Here is a 25,274-nt window from a genome sequence, read left to right as displayed (position 1 = left end):
GTAGTTTGTCCTGTTGCGGGATCCGTCCCCACGTCTCCCATCCGCTCGTGCACTAGCCAATCAGAAGCAGAGTAGGACGATCTGTTTTCCTCTGGTTACTTGGCCAAAGCGAGACAATGACGCGAGAACCGAGAAAATTGTTCTCTCTCCTCCTGCCTGGCTGCAGTCGCTTATTTTAGGCTTGTTTGTCTCGCGAGATCTGGCAACCCTGCCCCGATGTTTGTACAGTTTGTACCTCGATACGGATGAATGAATTTCGTAACGCGGAAAATGAAGGGAATGTGAAATAAGTTAGAACCATTGACGGTGTATAAAGGTGTGGACCTGTGTGACGTCACTCATAGCGTTACGCACCGCGAGAGTGAAGCCAGTTCAGTCGCCATTTTATGCCGTTGTTGACGTCGCCATGTTGTTTTTTGGACCCAGAAGCATAGACATATAAACTACAGATGAAAGTTTATTGATGTATTGGTGTAAGGATTTAACTATATACAATATTTTATATGTCTATTGTGAGAAGTACCATATTAAGACAACAAAGGAGCGTCAGAGATCGTTACCATGGCGACCACTGAGCCAATCAGCTGCGAGCTTGTTGAACGTACACGCTCCTTGGAGAGAGCGGCTAAAGCTACGAAAACTACAAATCTGATCTGACCTTAGCCATAAGGCTCAGCCTGAGGATAAATACCAATATCTGTTATATACAATTAATTCTATGGATAAAGTGGCGGCCCGGCAACAATAGTGACTTAGTAATTGACGCTGATTTTTGAATGGAAGTCAATGGGAGCCAGGGCTTTTTGTAGGCAGCGGCTACTTCCTATACGGCTTCAAACCCGGAAGCGGTATGTCCACCGGTCATAGGTCAAAGGCATAAAGAAAAAAGCTCATTTTGTCAAATATGTATAGGGGTCATTTAAAGCAAAAAGTCTCTAACAGTTTTCAATTTAGGAACCATGAAAAATATGTGATTTAAATATGTTGATTATTGATATATTATTCCAAGAAATAATCTCCTAAAGGAACAGATAAGAGGCAAAACACTCTAGTGATGATTTATTCTCAATGTAGACATTTTATTCAAAAATAAATTACCAGAAATGACTTTAAAAGGCAGACAGACCTTGTCTTTAACCCACTCAATACAATCTAATGATCTTCCAATCAGAATCCAAATATTTATCATATCTATTTACATCCATCCTCAAAAAAAAAAAAAAGAAAAAAATGTAAACCCTACAGCAGCAACTTATTCCTTAACAGACTATTAAATTGATCAAAAGATGGAAAAAACAGCCATTGTCAAACAAGTTACTATAAAATGTATACAAAGTTTATTTAAATATTTAATACAGGCCCGGTTTGTAATATGTGAACATAGAGTAAAAGACTGGCGCTTGAGGTGAAAAATAGTGTGGGGGGAATCCACGCCAAAGAGCTCAGATGGATGTGGTGCAGCTGTTAGTGTGTTGAACTAAAAAATAATAATAAAGGAACAGGTTTCTCTAGTTCAATTAAATTTTGCTGCTAATCATTTCAGCAAGCTGCTTTCGGGAGACCCAGCTCTGATGGAAGAATGGCTGACAGCCTTGACCGTAGAAGTCACTCGCCGCTTGATTGGAAGGTAAGAATCCAGTGATTACAGTAAATATGGACAGACTATTTTGACACTTTAAATGGCTTATACTCTTTTCTGTCAGATCAAACTACAGCCAACAGCTAGTTAGCTTAGTTTAGTTTAGCAAAATGACTGGAAACAGGGAGAACAGCTTGCTTGGCTCTGGACAAAATCTAAAAGTCAGTCTACCAGCATAATGTAGCATAATGTAGAAGAAAGTGACTTTTCTATACATAGTGATGTAATGTAACAATCAAGACCAAATGTGTTACTTAGTGAGCTTAAAATATGCTGATAGGCTTGTTTACTTCTGGATGTAGCCAGGCTCGCTGTTTCCCCCTGCCTCCAGTCTGCATGCTAAGAAACAGCTTCATTCAGATACGCGAACTGTGCCGATATTCTCATCCAGCCATCAGGAAGGACATGAATAAGCATATTTTACAAAATGTTGAACTATTCCTTTTAAATGGGTAATACAAGTTTGAGCTAAAAAGGTTCTATCCCCAAAAGCAAAACCTATAGTATGCAGGTCCTAAAAATGTGAGGGGAAACAGGCAGAATTAATGAAAGGCAAGGGGATAGAAAATGGTTGAAAAGCTCCTTGGTCACCAGAATATAACAGGGCACTAAAAGCTCTTAGCTAGCATAATGCTACAACAGCATAGCTCTTAACACCATGCAGAGATCCAAACACTGGCAGGCTGCTACGAGACACTAAAGGCCAGATAAAATGCACAAGTTCTTAAAAAAAAAAAAAAAAAAAAAAAAAAAAAAAAAATCAACTGAGAGGCTCAAGTCTTTCTAGTTCTTCTCAATATTACAATCTCAAAATTTTAAAGGGTTAGAAAGAAAGACGAACAGAGGTTTTGTCTAGAAGCAGCCTGAGCCCAGAAATTGATACCAACCGTTACCCATGACCAGAACAGTCAATTTACTTTCACTTGGCTTCCTGATATTACTGACATAACAAAAAATGAAGAATCATCTCCTTTATTAGTTTTGAGTTGATTAGTCACTTGTGCTTATAGGAAATGTTAAACTGACAAGAGAAAGTAAATTGAGCTATGAATTGTCCATCTGTAAGACAAACCAATTCAATGCACAGAAAGTGTTTGTTTGCATCCGTTAACAGCTGCCCACAGCAGTGTCATTTTTCCCTGAATTGCAGCTCAATCCTGAAACGAATGAAGTCCACTACCAGCAAATATATGTCAGCTTACAGTATGCATTAGAACATTCATCTATCACAGCATGGCACACAGGTGTAGATGACTGTCCCCTTCAGGTCCTGTTTTGGCAAGAGGTGACAGTATTGGCTTCTCTGCTCCATCTTCTCATAAATGTGCAACTTCAGCTCTGGGGCACTGGGGGGCGATGAAGAGCAGAGCAGACAGAGGCCTTACAGGTCCACAACAGCCAAGCAAGACAGGACAGTGATGTGATGATGAGGAAAAGGGGGTCAGGGTTGTCAGCTTTGGTGTTGAACTAGTTCCACTGTTGTAGGGTTGAACACATTTAGTGAGTGGGTGGGGTGGGGGGAGAGAGAGAAACATGGAGAGATGAGAAGGAAGAGCATCAGTGAGTCTTTAGCTTGGTGTGTTGTGAGCCCTGTTCTGTCAAGCTGGCTTTGATAGAGTTAACCACCGTCTGTCTCACGTTGTCCTCCATATAATGTTCGCTCAGCGGCTTCAAAACCTGCAGGAGAGGAGAGAGGACAAATGTGATCAAACAAGGATTAAGTGTGAGAACAAAGCAATGTAACTCATCTATATATAAAAGGGAAGACAACTGAAAGGCTAGGGAAGAAAACATATGGTAAAATAAAAAGGAACAGAAACAGAATGTAGTCTCCAATGTGCTGACCAAAGAAATGCATTCGCCAACATAAGACTTATAACAACACTGGAAAAAAAACATTTCAACTGAAAAGACTTGAGAAAGGAAAAGCCATTCCACATGATCAGAATAAATTGGATAAAAACCATTTTGGCAGGCTTCATATCCTTGAGGTCCTGAGATGAGCCTGGCCTACTAGTGTTCAGAGGGTGTCTGTGTCCACACCCAGGGGTTAAAGTATAGGAATCCAGCACCATTGGACTGAAAATTAATAATAAAGAAGCAAGCAAACTGCAGAAGTTTCATATGAGAAGTAAGTTGTACAGTCTGTAAATCTGCTAGTTGACCAGCAGCTAGTTAGTCTTCTTGTAGTTGTTGTTGAGAGGAGACAGAGCTCTCAGTCCCAGGGTCTCTCCTGATGGGAAGGAAGGGAGGAGAGAGATGGGCCACGCCAGGCGGCTCCTGACAGGCTCCAAAAGTTTGGAAAACACCTGAGAGGACAGTAGGGAGGAATGAGAGTTAAACAAGGAGCAAGACAGATACACTAGAGCAGGAGGAGGAGGAAAAAATGAAAACAGATCTAGAGGTTTAAAGGAAGGAAAAAGGACAACAGTTAAAAAGGGAAAGAGGGAAGACTATGTCTACATTAAGCAATTAAAGATAGCTTTTTGTCAAACCTTTTCTGTAATTACACATTTAAATACTGAAATAGCCTGTGATGCAAAAAAGCTGTTTTAATTAACTCACACTTATGTTGAGTTTGAGTTATAATGATTTGATCAGCTGATTGTCTAACTTCTTTCTAGATTTTGGCTGTGATCCTATTTTCTTAACCAGATTAAGATAAGCAATATAACATTTTTGCCATTTTCACATTGTTCAAAAACAACCTGGAAATGTTATTTTCTCTCACACAAATTTGAGACAGCTTAATGTAGGCACAGACTGAGAAAGCCAAACAAAAGAGGGAGATTGGGGGCAGGAGGGGCAGGAGAATGTAAAGAGAAAGGCAGGCAGATCAGAAAAACAGGAGCCAACACCTCTCACCTTTCTGATCATCTTCTGTAAAGCAGGGAAGTGAGGAAGAGAAACAAAGCAAAGGAAGGAGAGACAAGTCAGGAGAGATGAGGACTCTGGTTGTGCTGAATCCCAAACATGAGAAACAAATGCTAACTTCATATTTGTGGTCAGCAACTGGTAGAGGAATGAAGAGCAAGGGAGGGAAATGCAAAAGGAGGTGCTTACAGAGTCTCAGTGCAGAAGAACTAAAAGGTAAATAAAAAATGTTTTAGAGATGGAAAGAATCAAACATAATGCATTGGATAGAATGGAAAAAAAAACTGAAGGATCATTTCTCAGGCTTTTTAAAAATAAATTGAAATAAAAGGCAACTTCAGGTAAAATCAAACAAATATAGAAAACAGAAGAAACAAACAAACTAATGGGTTCAAAAGAATGGTTAAATACTGAATTGAACCTCACCTTTAGTTTCAACTTCAATGTAACTCCTAAGTTAACTAAAATCTAACCTTTCTAATAATAGTAATTCTAAGCTTTTCCACGAGTTCAGGTTCTCTGTACAATGTAAAGCACAAAACTGAAGAAAAGCAAAACATACAATAGAAAATCACATGTTGACAGAACATACACTAATGTATAAGCTCTATAATATTTCACAGTAGTATAAGGAATATTATATAAGCCAAATCTTTAAAAAGAACCTACACATTCTGTTCTCATCCTGTAGATCAATATAAGCCAACACATTCTCTTCCCTCACATATTACCCACCTGTTCCCAGAGTGTCTCAGCCACCATGTCTATCATCGTTCCCACCTCCCGAAACTCTCCAGAATATTTCACGTACGCCCAGGCGCAGAGTGACAGCAGCGCCACGCCCATGACCAGGTTAGCCAGCACTGCTAGGGTGCTCAGACCTATGAAGCCTGTCACCCCAGATACAATGTAGGTGGCAAACATGACTGCAAAGAGCGTGGCAGGTGTGCGTGCTGCGTAGAAGATGTTTTTGCCATCGTTGTGTTTGGAGAAGCTGATGTAGGCCTCATCCAGCTCGGACTCCAGCTGGTTCTGGTAGCGCTGGCAGAACTCTTCGCCACCCATTTTCTTCACAGACCGGAAGTACCGCACCGAATGCTCACGAAACTCCTCATGACAGCGCTCCAGGTCAGCTGGAGCAATGTATGGCTTGTCCCCGCCACAGACCTGAGAAGGAAGAACAGTATATGTGTCATAGGAAGAGCGTGTGACCAAAGAAATAAAAGCTAAAGAGAAAATACAGATGGGTTCAGGCTTTCCAGCAGCATGTTAACTTCAGCTAGATAGACAGATATGGGTTAAACTGACTTTTTAGTAAAAAAAAAAGGTGATTTGAACTATTCTGTTAGTGCTAACTTTAAACACTAAAATTAGACAATACACTCTAAATGAGACATGATGACCTGGGAACCAAAACTGGTTGTGTTTTATGACAACTGTGAAATAAAAAATATGTCCACACCTGCTCCATGTTTTTGCTGTACAAGTCTTTGGCTCCTGCAACAGCAGTCAAGTTGTTTGCTTCTGCTGTTGCCTGACAAACAGGAAAAGGTAATGAGAATCAAGATAGCTATGATGACCAGAGTGCATGAGAATTCAAACCTAAAAAGTGTGACCCATATTTAAGATCCGTCTGTCTGGAGACAGTAACTAACCTGGAGCATGGACTTTGGGTGGGGAAGTTCTTCACCTTGGTAGATCTTTATGTATGCCTGCAGGAATGTAAAATAATACAGATTATCACACTACTGTTTGCTGTACAATATGAATATTCTGGAAGCAAACAGGAAATGCTGAAGTCACAAGACTGGTATGTTCTGTTTTTTTAAAACATTTCACTGCAAATATTATTTTGTACACTTTTACAACTCCTGCTTGCATCCATATGGCAAACTAAGTGGCACATTTAACACCAGGCCTTACATACCATAATCAGCCAGCAAAGACTGAATGCTGCTGGTTAATCAGTGTTATTGGTTTGTACTGGTGGTATGTATCACTGCAGGATACCACTGTTTATGTAACTATCAGGGAAATTACTATTTTTGTATTGGAAAATGAGGCAGCAAATTTATAGATTAATTGAATTTGATCTTATTTCCTAATAAATAGTAAATAACTTGAGGCTTCATATTTTATTGACCCATGATCTATCACTGTTAAACCTGCTAGATGATATAATCCTGCAGGACCTTGAAGTACTCCAGGAGATCCCTGCAGGTGACTTTGTTTCCACCGATCTCCTTCTCTACAAGTTTTTCTGGGGCCAGAAGGAGAGGCACAAGCTTGACCAACTCCCTCTTAAAATCACCATCGATGTCTGAAACACACAAACATACTCTGATTGTCATCTGGAGCATGACATATCAGCATGGTTTACCTATCGCTTTTTTAAAAAAAAAAAAAAAGTTAATGTGAATGTTTATGGTTTCTCACCTCTCAGCCTGCCGTCAAAGTACGGGTTTGTAGCCACCTTGAGGCCAGGATGTGGCAGCAGGAAGCAGCCAATGTTGGAGAAGCAAGAATGGATGTGCTTCCTCACATTCTGCAGCTCTTCATGTTGGTTCTGCTTCACCTGTGCCAACAGACATCAACATCTTCACACACATGTTGCACTAAGCAACTTTGCACATACCTGAGCATCAATAACATGAAGTAGGTTTGTGCTTCTCAAAAAGAGAGAGGCTGTGTCTCACAGCAACAGTGAGTGTGTGATATGCTGCATCTTCAGTAATGTGGAGAAATACACTGAAAAATGTTTCCTCTCTCCAGCACCCTGCATGCTCAAAAAACAGACATGCATTTTCAATTGATTTTAAAAATGATTCACCTGTAGTCTTTTCTCCAGGAAGGTATTGCCTCCTTCCAGGCCATAGTTGTGTTCATAAGGATAACACCAATCACGAATCAGGAACATCAGGGTCTGGAACACACAACCAGCTGTGACAATGAAACACATTTAGTTGGATATGAAAAAGAAAATTACAGCTGAGATAGTGGTGATATGACAAGATACCATTTTTTAGATTAAAGGAAACAAAACAAGACTTTTTTTTTTTGCTCTACTTCCCACTATTACTATGATAATGATGTAATAATTTAATTAAAATGAATCACTTGCTGTGCAGCCAGATAATGAACAGCTACATTTTGTTCAGTAAAATATGACATTCATTAAGACTATTTCAATGTCATATACATGTCCCCACTACATGCATATTGACATGATCAACAGAACCAGCCAGTACCTGGAAAGGTTTCAGGTAGATCTCTTCCATTGCCAGCCGCCCATATTCTGTGAAGAGCTGCATGTGAAAGAAAAACAAATCATCATCTAAAAACTGAAGCTACTGTAACAGACTTATTGTGGCTTTTTCCTGTGAGGAGAAGAATGACACCAACCTGCAGATGCTGGAGGTCATCCTCCTGTATGTTCTGGGAGAGATTGTACACCTGAAAACAAACATGAGACAAAATGCTGACAGACTGACCAAACAAAAACGTAACTGTGGAAACTGTTAGAGGGACAAGTTTCTACCAAGACACAGCATGTTTTAAATGTCACCTGAACAGAGCTGGTCATTGTGCTGAGGGCAAACACAGTAGCACAGTCCTTTATGGTGGACTGGCTGTCGAAAGCTCCCTGAGTGTCAACGAGAAGTACAGCGACCTGTTGGGACAAATAATGTAATACAATGTAATATAATATTTTCTCAGGAAGTGCATATGTACTGTTTAACTCTCTACCTTACTGCCATCTGGCTTGTCAACCACAAACACTTCACTCCAGATCTGAATTCCTGTAGTCTCCCTCTCACAGCCTCCTCTCCAAGTGAAGCCTTTCAGTGGCTCGTCATCACCTCCCATCCATGACTTGCTCTTCTGCAGAGAAAGAGGAGACGAGGGGGTAAGATGAGAGGAAAAACAGAAAGATCCTCATGGATCAAGAGGACAGATGAAGTGTGAGGGGCAGGAGAGACAAATCGTGGAGAGGTGGTGGAAAGAGAGGAGGGCAGAAAAGGTCAATGGACTAAAGTCCACTAGCATTTGGATTAGATTGGAACCTAGGTAAAAGACTATACAGTATTTCTTTCATGTTTGCCAAGTGAATCCATAGCAGAATAATGTAGCATTACACTGAACACAAGCCATAACATCAACCTCATGTTTTTAATGGTGCTTAGTTTATTCTAATACATGTAACAGATCACACTGCAACCTGTAAAATCAATATACTGCTGATCATGTCACCATAAAAACCTCAAATAAAGCAAAGCACTGTGACTTTGTTTGTATTTCTGTTTGACAAGTAAAGACCTCCCCTGACCACAAATAGGAAAGCCTCAAAAGCAAATAACTGATTTGCAAGGCAAAGTGTGCATGAACACTGATTCCTGGTGACTATGTGACATTGCATCTGCTGCATGCCTATCCATGATGTAATAGTAGAGCAAGATAATTCTTTGTCATTTAATTTAGTCAAATCCCGGCAGTCCAATAATGCCCTCCAATTCAGACACTCTCACACTGTTGGGAATGTTTCAGAAAACACTATAACTGTTGTATATAACTCAATGTGAAGAACCACATGTTGAACCAATATCATCAGTACATGCTCATGTTGGCCAACATCTGTGAAAAAATGGTCATAACATTCCTTTGTCTTTCCTGTTGTGTGCAGTGAAGTGTATGTAAGAAAGTGCGTGTGTGTGTTCAAGTGAGTGTAAGGTGATATCTCACTGCCTCTGTGTCCAGCTGCTGTTGGAGCTCTGAAGGACTAGTTGTCAAATGAGCCTGCACAAGAGCGTGTGGGTATGTAAACAACCTAAGTTATTATAATGTTAATGTATTCTAACTCAGCACTCCCAAGTCCAGACCTCTCAATATGAAACTAAAAAAATAAATCACAGTCCAAGCCTCACCTATCCAGGAGGCTGAGCCCTGTTGTACTCTCACTCACACCCTGCCCCATGTCGCACTCACATGATATGAGTCAGTATCTCAATAGGAGACTAAACAGGAAGCACTTGTCTTTGCTTGTCGCACTCTGCCACACATGCCAATACTGGCTGTAATCTCATCTGTTATACTTGTTGTTCCAGCCCACCTGTTTTCACAATCTCAACTGACTGCAAATGTTACACAATATTAAACCCCACAGGAAGGATGAGACTGTGTATGTTTACTTGTCATGTAAACACACCTTCAACAGGGGCCTTTCAGAATCAGTGTAACAGTTTATTTTATTGATCTCATAATGACCCTGCACAAGTACAACAGCTCAATATCAAAGCATATAAGATAAAGCCTATAAGGTTTAGTTGAACGTATAATCACAATTAGCATGGAAATCATACTTTGCAGTGGTGGTGTACACGACTGCAATATACTGAGAGGTGTTTCTAATATCTGCCCCTCATGTGTGTAACTAGGGAGGACAAAACATTGGAAACAATTTAATGTAACCCAGTGAAAAACAACGTTTAATTATGATCCCAATAAGAACCAGTTAATGAAATTTACACTTTCCTAACAGTGTCACTGATATTATGACCTTTAAAGATTTTATTAGGTGCTCCTAACCCAGTGTATAGAAAAATAACAATTCTAATATTAAATGCTGATTAGATATTTTGTCCTGGTTATTAAGATTCTAATCAATCAATAAGTAGTATCATATGAGTAATGCTTGACAATACATGTTAACTTATTTTTTATGTGAATAAACTGTCCATAAACAGTATGAAAATCACATTATTCTCACCTGATTGTGCATATAGCGCAACATAAAGTCCAGCAGGAAGGACTTGCCCTTGCGGAAGGCCCCGGCCACTGACACAACCACCACATTCAGGTCCTTCACGTGATCCTGCAGCAGGATCTTCTCCAGTGCTGTGGCGTCAAGCTCAAAACTGTGCTCATCCTCATGGGCCAGGACGATCTGGATGGGCCTGGCTGCCTCTTCTGTCACAGCCTAGACATAAGTTTGCAATTGATCAGGGCTTTCGCTGGCACTGAGAAAGGCTCAGTGTGCTAATGAGGCAAGTTTCACAGAGTAGAGAACTGAAAATTACAGAGCTGAGATCTGCCAGCAAAGCAACAGGGAGGAAAAAAAAAAAGGATCACAGAATGGCATTTTCCCATGAGAATATAAATGTCTTTAAAACTCCTCTGCAGTGAGCAGTCTTCAAGCTTTTAACACCACAAAGTTACATGTTGATTTACTGCTTTGGCAAATTTACAGCATAGAGGAAACATTTCCCCTCAGCAGTTCTTCACACACAGTTCTTCTTTCTCCTCATTTTCAATCTTTCAGGAATTATGTTAGACCTGAATCATTTTTCAAGCAAAAATGCCAAAAAAATGATAGTTTTAGCTTTTCCAACATGAAGATTTGCTGCTTTACCTCAATCTTACAAGAAACTGACTCACTGACATCACCAGGCTCTGAGAATTTTTACTCATATTTTCAACACTAATTAGTTAACTGAAAACAAGTATCCAGTTATGTGTACAATGATGGTTAGTTATATTAGTTACAGACTTGGCTGTCATTAATGGGAAATACAGAACATTTATTTGGATATTGCAACTTTATTTCCTCAAACTGTAGATCATATACTCACAAATGCATATGCTACACCTAAAAAAAAAAAAAACACACTAACCAGGGACTACAGAGGAGCTACATGAAATCTTACATATATATTATATACACGCTTGTCAATATCCAAGAAAACATCAAGAAACAATACAGTACCTCTTCTTCCTGAACCTCTTCCTCTGATGAGAGTGTGAGGCTGGCGTTTTTGCCTGAGTTTGAAGCCATGGTCTTGTGAAGCAATTCATCATCCAGGTTTTCAGGCCTGGCTAAAGGAGGCCTCTGCTTATGCTGAAAATTGGGGACATCCTCCACACCACTCAAGCCTTTAGATAACAGGACAAAGAAAGTAAGATTAGATTACACTGGTTGAATACCATCATGCTGCATGTTACTGTGGAGACAATGTGTGTAAAGTGAGAAGTAGGAGAAGAATGTAGAGGCAGGGTTATGTAGTAAGACAAAAAAAATCTTCTATACAATAGTTTTCAGTGTCGGAGGTCTGTTTACATAAAAGATTATTATTTAAAGAGAAAGTAAAATGGTTTATGTGGGTCAAATTATAGCCAGGAATCTTTCATGCATTCTGTTTTGGGCTAAATATCGTCTTCTACTCTGGTCTACTCATCTAGGTCATGTTCAAAAATAGCCTTGTGCTGAAAATCACAAAGGGTGAGCAAAAAGAACATGAGAAAATTAAGTTAGGAGGACATTGTTTTCACATTCCTTTTGGTCATTTTGATGTTTCTGTTAAAATTTTCCCCTTCAATCTAAAACAACAACATAACCAAAAAATTGTGTGAAGATGACATGCTTATTTATTAAAATAATGGCAGATTAATTTTCTGTTAAATAATGAGGTGACTGACCGTTACAGCTCTTCATAATTCACATTTTGATTATCACAGTTTAACCTAGTTCTTCGCATTCTGGTTCAACCTTTCACCTTTTCAGCTAAAGGTGCTGAATTAAGATGACATATCCTGACCTGCAGTCACTGGGCCATACACCTGACCGATTCCATAGAACAAGTAGGACAACAAGTATTAAGCATTGCTCATCCAAATACTGAAGTAATTATGCATTCAACTACACTGAATGGTAGCGCCACAGTTTCACACCACATTCAAATTAGGTCTGAGCAAACCAACAGGACTGGCCCATTACAAATAGCTGCCAACCTTGACAAGCACAGGACCTGCACCATAAGTCACTAATGTTGACAGAAAATCTAAATATGCGGCCAACATCACCCATTTGAAGAAAAAGAGTGAAGGTAAAGTATTTGCAGTGATATATGCTCCTTTTAGCAGTGGTCACAGCAATTATATTTCAAATGATCTAAAATAGAAACCCAAAGAGCCAAATACCAGTCTTTTCTGTCACATCTGACAAGTTACCAGTAAAATCAGCACTGTGCTGGGCACTGTCAAACTGCTGGTTTAAGCCAAGGATTCATTAAATAAGATCGATGGAAAGTTACTCAAGTATTTGTGAAAACTAATCATTTAAGTCTTTTTTTTTTTTTTCCCCCAAGGAAAACACTAAAGGTCCTCTGTTCTCAAACTGGTTAAACATAAACAACAATTTTTTAATTAACTGATAAGTCAAATTCACACAAACACAAGAGAACTATTTTGATATTTGGTTAAAACATAGGACTTGACTTGGTAGTTGGACAGAACACAACATCTGAACTGATGTGGATATTATTGCTCAAGAAGATAACTATGAAGGGAACATTTAAATTATCAACCTGGAGGTGCAGCAAATTCTCAAAGAGCAGCAGCAACACTGTGCTTGTGTCTGAAGAGCACGGGGCAGTTACAGTAATCTGCTCAGCACACAAATTAGCCCTGCGCATTTCCTCAGTCCGAGGGAGTGCGGGTTCCCATCAAGTGCAGAGTAGCACTCAGCAGGATGAAGTGGCACAGACTGCAGCCAGAGAGGAGGCCCACACAAAGACACTATTCTGCTGGGACTGCCAGGAGTCTGTATTGCAGCAAAATGGGAGTGAGAGATAAATCACAATAAAACACATATGGAACCATAAAGGCCAGTGATAAGTTTAGCTGATATTTGCATTCACTACTGCACTCACACTTCATGATAAAGTGGACAGTGTTCTGTCCTACTCCTCAGCTTGCAGAAAATGAGGCCAAAACTAAAATTAGCTACCTTACGTCTTATCTTATGGAGGCACTGAGCAGGTGTTAACTGGGCTACATGTTTTCCTGCCTATAAACTTATGCAAACTTTCCAAAGAATGAGGTGAATTTATACAATACATTGCACGCACTAACCATGAAGCCTCGCACATTAACACACAACTGCATTTAGGTTAGTCTTGCATCTGTCCAGTTCAGATGGGAGTCTATCTTTAACTATGCATGGCAAGAATAGTGTGTCTCTACACGAGCTAGCATGCATCTCTGCACTGTGTCCTAAATCAGCTATCCCTTCCCTGGACTCCTGCACTATATCTGAGGCAGGCTTTGATAAGACCATGTTCCACTTAATTTCAGCAGCTATCTAAATATTTTTCTTTGAAGAGGTAATTTCCCTTGCTTTTTATGGAGATTTAGTGCAGGGATGAAGAAATTGTGGGAGTATAGTTGCATCATATAAAGAAAATACATCAAAGGTTAGTCACAAATACTCTGCAAACATGAATATATGAAATATTTGCTGATGTTCTGCTGGTTACAACATCACACAATTTCACTAAAAGAGAGAACACTGGCACTGGAAAATGAAAAGCTCTTCTTTACTGTTGCAACATGAATCATCAATTAATTCCCGGGGCTTCTCAAGCAGGGTTTCTAACTTTACAACATCCAGTATATGCATTTCAAATAATTTGAGGGGGGGGGGGGTGCAAGCAACATTTGTGTATTCTATATCAAGACAATAAGATTGCAAAGGCTAAGTTTATGAAAAGAAGTGGAGAATCCTGTAGCCTATTAAGATGCGGCTGCACTGACTTCTCTCCATACCAGCACCAATAGACAACCTATCTCGGGCTCCTTGGACATGAGTCAAGGAGGGCAAATGTTCAGTTGCAGCAAGCAAACCAATTGGGAATCTGCGAGGACAAAGTGCAGATTAAGAGCAGCTGCAGTTCATGAATATTGTTGCCACAGGCCTATATGAAAGTAGACATAAGGGTTATTACGATAAGGGACTGTATTTCAGTGATCAACCTTGGACAATGACTACCCCTTGCTTTACAGTCTTGACAAGGTTTAGAGATGGGTAACAATAACAGGCTAAAGCCAAAGGAATGCAGGATGTTATGTTTATAACCCTACCCACATTACTTCCTGACCCTTCCTGCAAGGCAATAAAAAAGCATCACATGTGACTGGTGTGTGTGTTAGGGGGCAGTTTCAGCATCAGTCAACAATGTATTAAGGGTTATGGTTTACTTCCATTCATGTATCCGCCACTGGACAGTTTTTCAGGTCTATCAGTTGTTTCAAAGTGTTAGAGGGCAGAACCCACAGTCTTCAATTTGTACAAAAATATTTCTCAAAGTTTATTTGCAAGTTAAAAGGAGGCCTTATCAGTCCAAGTCAGTCAAGTCAATATATCCCACAGCTACAATCTTATAAGTATAAAATATGCTCTTTTTGTTTCCACAGTATTCCTCGGTTGAGCCGCAGTGGAAGGATAGTTAGTTTTAAAATATGCCTGTGATAATTTCCCACAGATTTGAAATACAAAAAAAGTAAAGCATTAAACCTTCAAATTTGATGTGCAAGAAACATTTTTGCTGAAGAGTTTATCAAAATGATTATTCTATCATCAAATTGTTTGCAGATTAATTCAACTAATCAGTTACTTGACAGGGCTGCAGCTACTGAACAAACCCCCTTAATCTGACCCACTCAGACTGCTGAATCCTTACAAAATCAGTTTCATGTTTATACTCTATGGACACATACTACTTTAAGACAGACCTAATATCTAATATGCTTCTAAGATGCATATACTCTCAAATGACCTTCACAAATACCTTGATAAGTCTGCGGGCAAACTGAACACACTAATAATAGGGTACTTAAAAATATCCGAGTCATTAGTGGGATGAAAAGCTTAACATTATGTGTTTAGTTTGGGTGACTGGGCAGCTACAGGAACCAGGGAGAAGCTGCTGGTCCTCTGTGGGTCAGGTGAAAGGGAAGGAGACAAGAAAGCAGGGAGAAGGCGCTGGTCCTCTGTGGGCCAGGTGAAAGGGGACGGCCCAGACAAATGATCCGACAGGTGTCGGGGTTGAATTTGGTACCCGGGTCAATAGCTTTTCAAGTGAAAAGTGAGTGAAAACATAAGCAAAAAGAACACACAGGCGGACTAGTTAGAGGTCTATCTGTCTCTGGCTAATCTTCATACAGTTTGGGCTGCGTTAACACGGTGTACAGGAGACCTATTCTAGACGAACCACAATTTGACAGCTCAAACTGAAAACAAGCGTCAGGCTAACGGAGAAGTGAGTGTTTGCCACTGACAAACACGACAGAAACAACAATATTTCCAGTGCTAACGCCCCCTAAGCTTCGTACTTTTTATCCGTTCTCTGTCGTGCTTCTACTCGGAAACATAAACACCGGTTTACCTTCGTCAGCGACGCGGCTTTTACAGTTGGACTCGAAGTGATTTCTGCTCCTCAGCCCGCTTACCTCCGCCATCTTGGATTACTGAAACGTACGTGGCTGACGTCAAGACGCTTTTTTCTGGTCACGCCCTCCAGCTGCCCCTGCTGGCTCGTGCAGCCTGCTCTGCATCTTCGCAATAAAGGCATTAATTTTCAGGCTTTCAAAACAATCCAGAGCACATAGTATTTTTAGTGTGCTAACATTATGAAAAAAATCTGAGATTTTATCTGAGATTGTAACAATCTCAGGGGAGGGAGGAAGTCGATATCGTTTTTGAAAACGTGCGAGATTAATAAATGAAGGAAAAGTGCTTTGGTTTATTTGATGTGTTGGTTGTTTAATGCTCAGGTCTTAATTTGTCCTTCTTTTATAATCAGTACTATAAGGAAGGTGGCTGACAATCTGATATGCCTTCACAGACATAGCGCTATTTTTAAAGCTATACATTTATTACAGTCATTCAATGCTATTAATACAAGGAGTCTTTGGATCATGTTTCTTTTGTCTTCACCAATGTCCGTCTCCATCCTCTTAGTATAGGATAGAAATCTTGGAGGAAATGGGTTCAACTTCCTCAGTGTGACTCAGAGATGCCCACAGCTACTCTGTTGGGGGAAAGGACTTCTCTCTTGGCATTTAAGCAATGTGAGTATTCATTGCAAATCTAACATAAAAAGTTTCTTGGTTGTGTTTTATCTCCTCTGCTGATCATAAGGAAAACTCAGTGTGAGTTTTCATTGCAGCAGTGTGTGCAGCAATACGTTTTGGAGGTCCCCACTGCTGCAGGCTTTTAGTCTTCTTTTACATATGACGGACCTATATGTTTTTTATTTTATTCATTCACTCCTGCTGTCCTTCCTTTCTCCTGTGGCCACAAGCAGCCACAGTAATCTCCACCTTGACAGAGGTTAACTGATAACATCTATGGTCTGTGTTTAGTCAGATATCTGTGAGACACCAGAGCTATGTTACTCTCCTCTCTTCACTTACTAACTTTATGGTGTTTTAACTGCTTTCAATGATAATGATTGCTAAACAAAATGCCATAAAACCTCTTCACCTCGGTGGATACTCTCATATCATGCATTTACCCAGCTGTCCACGTCCAGCATTATGTACTGACATTGTGGAAAGACTATCTCCGGACATAGATGCATAAATAGGAAGGCCTCGTAATCCCATATGAAATTCTGTTTGGTTGGAGAGGCCAGTGTGGTTTAAAAACAGGGCTTTAATAGTTCATTTGTGTCAATAAAACTTGTTGGTTTGGAAATCTTTTCTGCTTTTCAAAGATATGCCTATGTGTTTCCAGTTAAATAACTGAGGTAAATGCAACAGTGTAGGAACTTGGTATCTCTAGTTTCAGTATGGTTTATAATAAGGCAGCAAAAGTGCTTCTCTTGTGGTCTCCTCTGTGTTGTTGCACCTTGGTCTGTAGCTTTACTTTGGTCTGTTTACATTACCTTCAGCATTGAGGTGTGTTTGTATTGGCATTTGGGTAATATAAATGCTCATTCAATTTGAGCAAGTTGCTGTTTAGAGAATGTAACCAGATGAGTAAATCAGAGGAAAAAATGAAATGGATAGGACCATTTTAGTTGGATTCTAAGCTCATTTTAAATACCTCTCAGTCAAACAGGTTTTAGTTGACTGTGATTGGGTGTCTGCTGCTGGATCAACACTCTCTCAGAGGGACAGTCTGTCATATTCAGGAGTTCCTGCTCAATCCCAGGATTAGTTATGACATTTAGGAGTCTGAAGGACTCTCATGTCTTTCCTGTACTACACATTCAGAATCATAGAGCTTGGTGTCAAAAATGTATTGTAAACTTTATTACTTTGCAGACAGCTATAAACTGCCTTTGAAAATCCTGTTAGAAAACTGAGGCAACAGAATCAAGGAAAAGGACAAGGTGGTACAGTACAGCAGCCAACATCATGGTGACCTCTAAAAAAGACTGAAAACTGTCATTTGTCAGCCACCACAGCCACCATAATCATCAGCAAATAGAGCTGTTTATTTGGATTGTACCTTCTTCACTGAGCTCTTCACCTTTCTTCCCCTTTTTCCATACATTTTTATGGGTGAGATCAGTAGTTGAACATAAGAACACAGAGAGAGTATGAGGTCGGTGTCTGTATGCCTGACAGATGGAAAATAATTGGTTTTTCAAAAGAGTGAACGGGAGAGAGAGACCAGCCAAGTTAATCTGTATCAGTGCTCTTCTATTCTTAGCCGGTCCCATTGGCCAGCAGAAATATGAGAGACACACATGATGACAAGGCCTGATAAATTTAGAGAGAGGGTCAGAGTACAGTGACAGAACCCCCATATCAGTACTGAAGCCCAGATGTGTGAACACATATGTGTGTATATGTGTCTGGATGGTATGGATGAGTTGCCTGGGAGTGCATAGTCTTCTACCTGGGACCTTTTTGAGGGATTTCTCTGCCACTTTTGTATTTTCATTTTCTCTCCCTTCATATTTGAATGCCAGCCTCTTGGCATTGGGTTGCAGTTGTTTTAAACAAAGCTTTACCTGTACATTCTTTTGAGTTCAATATATGGTGGAGACTAAGTAGAGGGCTCCCTCTACTGTCTGGAACATGTTTTATTTAAAACAGCAAACAAAAAGAATATTTTTGCATCAAACAAACAAACAGAAAGTGGAAGCCTTGCGCAGTGTGAGGAATGATGTTAAGGCTTCCTTCTTGCACATGGCATGCACATGAGTGCTGTGCTCACAGACAAATGGATTTTGAGGACTCTGCACCAGGTCACTTGCAGCTCAACAACTATCTTGTGAATCAAGACTATGACACTGTTGGCTGCAGATACCTCTGTGCTCCCCCATCTGAAATATATGGATTTGTGGATAAAACCACTGAGATGCATTGTTGATAAATGGGAGCTTGAGGTCACTTGCCTGGAAAGTGATGAGAAACTAGGTGAGGCATCCCACTGAACCGCAGCTGTAAATAAACTACCTCTTCATGTTGAAGTTGGGGTAACGAATCAAAAGATATATTTAGCTTGTTGAGATTTGTAAAATACAAATAAATATCTGCTAACTCTTTGTCAATCTTATATACTAGTGGCTTACGAGCTTTCTGGTTTATAAAACTGCACAAAATAACCACTTCTGATACAGCAGACAAGGCTTTTGAAATTCCATCAGTCAACTGTGGAAGAGTTTTCCTAAAACTATTTTAGAGAGGTGTTGATTTGACTGTATGATCATTAAAATTTAAAACCATTTTAAATGTTTCCACTGCTACCAGATGGTGGCAGTGTAGGCCTGGTTGAGGCTTGTTCACTCAGTTTGAATTTAGAGGTTTTTCACACCTAATGGCTGAAGATAGTTATTTTCAGGGTCTGATTGTTTGGCTGATACTAAAAAAATGACCTCAGACAACTTTAGCACATTCAGAACACTTCTCCTGCACAGACTCCTGATCTTAACTCTTTACACTAGCCCCAAGTTAGTTTTTCTACTACCTTACTGTGTTAAAGCATTTTAATTCCCACTGTATTTAAAAGGCACTATACAAATGACCAAAACGTCACAAGATAAACTTCAGGGGTTATTATGTCCTGCTACACAAATTTATGTAATATCTAAAAAACGTTGTTTTTGTGATGAAAATGTTTTAATAACCATAATTTTTACATGAAACTGTTAAAAAGGTCACTAGTGAAAGTGTAAGTAATAGTGTTAAGTGTGGATAATGTTTTTTTAGCCATTAAGCTCCTGTTATTCTTCTGTGGGTATTAAATGCAGCCTCAGGCAGTGCAACCTTTGATCCTAAAACTTCGCTGGGTTTCCTCCACTCAGCAACAGGTTTATTGTCCCCCGTGCTAACTCTTCATACAGTTAGGCAAGCTGCTGAATCAACAGCATTGTTGCCAGGTTGTCATGGCGTCCGATTGTTGAGTATCATGTCACGTGCCCCATCACAGCCGGACATCCCTTCGAGCCTCCAGCCGATCCCATGGTCGCCATGATATTTACCTTGGCAACCACAAGAGGCTGGGAAAGGTGGGGAAGCCGGGAGAAGTTGGTGGTGTTGGATCACCTCATGTCATCACCATCAATTTTAACAGAAAGTGGGGTGAAGGACAGAGGACAGCTCTCCCAGCTGAAGCCTACAAACACTAAACAAAATTTGGAAGATAATTTTACTGAAGTTCTGTATTTGAAGGTAGTTGATGATTGTTTCTTTATAAATCTGATGTCGCACATCATATGTTCTCATCAAAGCAAAAGACTACAGACCTTAGAGCAAAAACATATGGGTCTACACACAGTAAATCAGCTTCTAAGGTATGTTTTGAAGCTACTGTTGACAATAAGTTGACAATTTTAACATAGGTTTAATATTCAGCTACAAGAAAACCTTGTTTTATTTCATTTAAGTTGTGTGCCTACTAATTTGTAGTAATCAGTGATGCACTATGTATTTAACAGTACATCTTCCTGTTAGGTAAGTGTAGCAGTATACAGCAGTAAAATAAAATATACTAAACAAGCTTGTATAAAGTAGCAGAAAGTCACAATGTGAACGTAAAGTACAACTACCTACTAGTATAGTACTTTTGGAAATTTACTTACTTTCACTTTCACATATATTTACTTTTTATTATAGTAGTGTGGGCTCCTAAAGATGGTGCACATCTCTGCAGCAGGTTTCAAACTTCTATAGTTTTAAATGTGATAATTTTAATATCCACATCCACACTTTTTGTGAATAAGAAACTTGTTTTGGGACTGAGCACAAGTTGGCAACAACATTTACACAAGAGGTGACAAACCAGAACCCGGGCCTCTCCAGGATCCTGGTGTCTGTAGGACTCCAGGCCCTCAGGGGCAGGAGTCTGAAAGGGAAAGCCAGAGAGGAGACTCCGAGGCCAGGCTAGCTAACACACCAGCAGGGGTTCTCATCACTCTCTCCACACTTCTGCTGTCAGGGCTTTTATTTCAGCAACATTACTCACTCACAACGCTCTGCCTCCCAGGTAACTATACTGCTGAGCTGGTGCTGCTGGAGGGAGAGACAGTACACAGCCTCAGCACAGCCTTCACAAAATCAACCAGATCCAGCAGATCAACAGCCAAAGACGAAGAAAAGCGTCAACGTGAACATAAAAAAAAGTAAACGTGCGTGTTACTAAGCATTCCAACAGACACTGATGAGAAGCAGATTATTTGGGTTATTTATCATTTGTGAAGGAGAAACTGAAAAAACCCCAAGACTTGAGGCCAGGTGACTTCAGTTTACTGCCCCCATAATGCAGAATATGTTTAATACTAATCTTCAAATTACAAACCATTAGTGAACAATGTACAAAACATCTGAATTAAGTTAAAGAGTCAAATTAGTTTGAAAGTGCCAAATGCAATAACTTCTGTTTATTGGAAAAAATCTGTGAAAGAAACATTACATTGTACTGTACAGTACACTGGTCGCACATCAGCATTTCTTTAATGTCAGAATCTTGTAAAACACTAAAGGACTTTCTGTACTTCTAATCCAACATTTGAATCATTCAGAGAAATTGTCTTTTCTCTTGCATCAATTTGAATATTGACTTTACATGAATATAAAACTTTGTGTTCATTCAGACCCATCTGTGTTGAAAGGATGTGGTATAATAACAGGGTGCTGATTTGATTTCAGTCTTTAGTAATAGCGACAGAGTTACTCTTGTTACCCTTCACAGACTGAAGATGGATTTTAACAACATCATGTCTTCTGCTTTCCTTCACACCTTTCCATTTACTTCCACTGTCTACTCAAATTCACAGCTTACCCCCTGGTGTCGTGGCATACAGCAAAAACAAGTAAACAAACAAAAAACAACAACTCAATAAACAAAGAGGCAACATGTTGAACGCTCTTGCAGGAATCATGCTGTGTTTTTTAAACATTCTCTCTTTTTTTGTTCTAAATGTTTTAGCATTTACTCAGTAATTATCTATGCTTTAATTCTCATCGACCAAATTTAAAATACCCTGAGTAAATCTGAGGTGTTTACCACATTTTGTTGTTTCAAGGCTCTCATCAATCATTTCCAAACCATTTTCTCTTTTCCTCAAAAACTGAAACTTTTGTTCTCTGCTAAGAGGAAAGTATAAGTGGGCTCTGGCCAAGATAACAGAAAATATAATAATAAATTCTTTTTATTACCAAATATCAACTGACGTAATTATCAATTCTTTCAAAGACATTCTTGCTTTTTGAAGGGAAACAGGCCCTAATGGCAGCCTAGAGTAGCTTATACAAGTCGCCTCACTATAGAAACCTCACTAACTATAATGCAGTCCAATACAACACTATCTCAAACATCAACAATGTCAACAATATTTGGTGAAAGGTCCAACAATTTCACCAAACACATTATAGGCTTTGTAAAGTTAGATGTTATGGCTGTATTGTATTGGATTACATCCAGTTGAACCACTGTATCTAATAAAATGCTCTGTGAATGTATAAGTAAAACTGTGCAGCCTGTGCCCAGGTAATGGTCACAGGTACATTCACCTTTAAGTAAAATGCAACCATCAAATAGACAGTGTTATAAGCCCCTTTACCACCAGTGGCCTCCAGGAAACTCTTTAGAACAACAAGACCCACAGTATTAAAAACTAACACAAATATTATCATCTGCTGGATAATAACGATTTATTTAAATAGGCTGATTAAATAGGCTGATTGTGTTCTGGTACATTGGTGTCAGTGTTGCTCTGTCACTTAGTCCACCGCTAGGTCTGACTGAAATACCTAAACTACTAAAAACTCCCTCTTAGATTTGATTGATAATTTGTGTGGTTTTTCATGGGGATGATCGTGAAATGACCTCAAGGCTCTCCAGACTTTTCATCTAGTACCATCATCAGGTCAGATATTTCATTTGTCAGAAACTTTGGTTTATAATAAAACACCTGCAGAACAGTTCACATTAGCCTCTACTGTTTACTTGTCTAATTGTTTGTGTACTGTCCATTAAGCAAATGGAAATAAATAAAAATAGATTTGATCATGCTGCCATGCTAAACTAAGATAGTGAATATAGTAAACCTTATACTTGTTTAGCATCAGCATCTTACTTACTTACTGTAATTGTGAACATTTTAACATCTCAGACACACCAATAAATAATTGTTCACATTTGGTTATTCTATAATAAAATAACCTGCAGTTTTAACAATTGCTATATGTTTTAGCCAGTCAGTTGTTTTGTGGATATCATTTGTGATGTTTTTGGTGAATTAGACAAAGTTTTGGAGAGTTTTGTGCTTTGTGTCATCTGTTCTTGTCACAGAAATAAACTGGTGAGTCGATTTTGATAATTTTTTTAAAAATTTCTCATGCTCTGTTCTATCAGTGTGCAGAGGCTGAAGACTCATTTTTTCAGCATTTTTAATGATGGGCCAGGCTATATTTTGACACTGCCATGGTGTTCTGCAGAAGATCCTTTTTGTGATGTTTTTTTGTTCAGCGAGTTTTTCAGGGACAAGATGTTTAAAGATTGTTTGTGTGTGTCTGTCATGCTAATTGAAAGAATAAGAGAGATACAGAGAGAGACTTTAAGTGAAATATATTTTTAGAGACAATGCAATGTGTCCAAACAAACAAAATGCATCATCCACAAAGAAAGTGCATAAACCACACAGTAGTTTATTCTTAGTCTGTTCCCATGACCGCTGGCAGAAAGGAGCTTAGTCAAGATGGGCTAATTTCAGTGTTCGAGCTTTGGGTGGACTAGAAGTTATTCTAACATAAAGGGTTAAAATCTGGGTGAAATCCCAAATGACTGGTGTTTAAGTATAATTTTGTCAAGTTAGGTTGGATGTCATAAGGTTCATGCCAAAGTCACCTGCATTATATGTGCATACATATACATATATGCTTGGAGGGGGTGGTTGCTATCATGAGTGCAGCTCCACCACCTCTCCCTTTTTCTGGGTGCAGCTTTGTGTACCATCAAAGGCCCTGAGCAAAGAGACATGAGCCTTAATTGTTGTGCTTTATCAAGGGGATAAAGGCGGGATGGGCATCAATTTAGGACGCCTTTATTAGACTACAAAGTGTGACAGACTGACGGAGAGATAATTGGCAGAGAGGGAAAAGGAGGATGGGATGAAAGAGAAGAAGGATGGAGAGACGAGGAGGTGGCTGGAAGAGTATTTGATCCGGCAGTTATGGAGCAGAGAGGAACAGGAGACACACAACACAGTGAAGTGAAACAGAAGCAGATGAACTCTCTGCTCTGGCTGAACCTACACAGCTTGTTTAGCAGAAAAGAAAATTAGTCCCCTATTAATTTTCAGCTGAGCATGAGCTGTTTCTTAAAAACACACAATATAATTAAATGTTTGGAAAAAATATTCAGCGTTTTGAAACTATAATCATTTAAAGTGTATCACATATTTCTAAATGTGATTCGATTTATACAGTATTGACATGGACTTTTTCTGTCCAGCATAATATTTAAATATTTAACTTGTTAAATGGTCAAATTGTTTGCAATGAAGCTATTTAAATGTTTGCAGAGTTAAGAGTCAGTTATTTGTTGGGGTATTATATGGTATTTTAAAGCTTTGTGTAGTGTTAGGATGCACTGGCTGCTCAGCTTTCCTGCAGTCCACAGCTTGTTAATGTGACAGGATAGTGTTGGCCTCCTATTACATCTGAACTAATGTGTTTGTATGATTATACAGTGGTGATATGAGGACTGTAAAACAAAAGCTTAGCATCATTTCCAATCTGTCCTCTACACAGCACGCTAATTACATCATTTAGGTTTGCTGCATGTTAGCAAGTGAGTTAGGACTGCTCAAAAATCATTTTATTCTGTTCTCCTTCAGAGACATTAGATCAGTTGTTGGGTTCACACTCTCTGTCACACTGTCATTCCCACAAATCACAAACACGCATACTCTCATCGCTACTGAGTTCACACATTGACTCTGCAGCCCTGAGCCCCCGTCCCTCTCCTCTTCTCTCCACCCCTGACATGAATATATGAGTGTTTTTATGTGTGCAGTGAAAAGGCGTCGCTGAGTTAAGTGGCCTTGTTGTATTCTGCTTGGGCTCTAACGGCTTCCAGTGGGGGGTGTGGATGAGAGGGGTGGGGGTGGTGGGGGTGGATGAAGGAGAGGCCTGCAGCACCATGCCTAATCAGCCTTTCTCGCCAGGGTCAAGACTTTCTGTCTGGGTCTGCAGTGCTCCCTGCCACCGAGGACTCACCCATTCAAGCGCACAATGTCCCTGTCAGTCCCGACAACACTTCCTGCCTCTGCTGGCTCCAGCCCTCGCAGGGATACACAATATTTCACAGCTCCCAACAATGGCCTGTCTGCCTGCACCCACCATATGGTTACTATGGGCCACAATATTGACACACATCACTAATTATTCAAAGAGCTGAGAGAGTGAGTGAGGGAGCTGAGGAGAAGGGAACTGAGGAAGGTAGGTGTCTGCATCGATTCGCTCTCTGTAT

The 25,274-nt window shown here is 39.7% G+C and overlaps 1 protein-coding gene across 2 annotated transcripts; it reads right to left on the bottom strand.

The window, feature by feature from the left end:
* Window positions 1–1,314: 1,314 nt before the first annotated feature.
* atl2 (atlastin GTPase 2) lies at window positions 1,315–15,818 on the bottom strand. Of its 2 annotated transcripts, XM_026309423.1 has the most exons (16): window positions 15,730–15,818; window positions 11,274–11,440; window positions 10,278–10,487; window positions 8,261–8,395; window positions 8,079–8,183; window positions 7,916–7,966; window positions 7,762–7,818; window positions 7,344–7,436; window positions 6,950–7,088; window positions 6,706–6,833; window positions 6,169–6,225; window positions 5,976–6,047; window positions 5,249–5,680; window positions 4,505–4,519; window positions 3,604–3,948; window positions 3,189–3,316 (listed from the first exon to the last, which is right to left on the bottom strand). In XM_026309423.1, exons 1-15 carry the CDS (start codon window positions 15,800–15,802, stop codon window positions 3,811–3,813), a joined length of 1,872 nt encoding a protein of 623 aa, XP_026165208.1. In that variant the 5' UTR covers window positions 15,803–15,818; the 3' UTR covers window positions 3,189–3,316; window positions 3,604–3,810. The 2 variants fall into 2 exon arrangements, with proteins under 2 accessions (XP_026165207.1, XP_026165208.1); XM_026309422.1 differs by lacking the exons at window positions 3,604–3,948; window positions 4,505–4,519 and having other exon boundaries at window positions 1,315–3,316.
* Between the last annotated feature and the right edge of the window lie 9,456 nt (window positions 15,819–25,274).

The sequence above is a fragment of the Mastacembelus armatus genome, chromosome 15 (genome assembly GCF_900324485.2).
Source record: "Mastacembelus armatus chromosome 15, fMasArm1.2, whole genome shotgun sequence".
NCBI classification, from domain to species: Eukaryota; Metazoa; Chordata; class Actinopteri; order Synbranchiformes; family Mastacembelidae; genus Mastacembelus; species Mastacembelus armatus.
This window is presented reverse-complemented; position numbering and strand designations above follow the sequence as displayed.

What these genes read in the sequence shown, in the direction of transcription:
- atl2 (XM_026309423.1), bottom strand. Translation starts at nt 15,802, where the DNA reads ATGGCGGAGGTAAGCGGGCTGAGGAGCAGAAATCACTTCGAGTCCAAC. An exon ending in AAGAGGTTCAGGAAGAAGAG is followed by an intron (nt 10,488 to 11,273) that starts GTACTGTATTGT and finishes ACTTATGTCTAG; the next exon opens with GCTGTGACAGAAGAGGCAGC. An exon ending in ACAGCAAAAACATGGAGCAG is followed by an intron (nt 5,681 to 5,975) that starts GTGTGGACATAT and finishes CTTCCTTCTCAG; the next exon opens with GTCTGTGGCGGGGACAAGCC.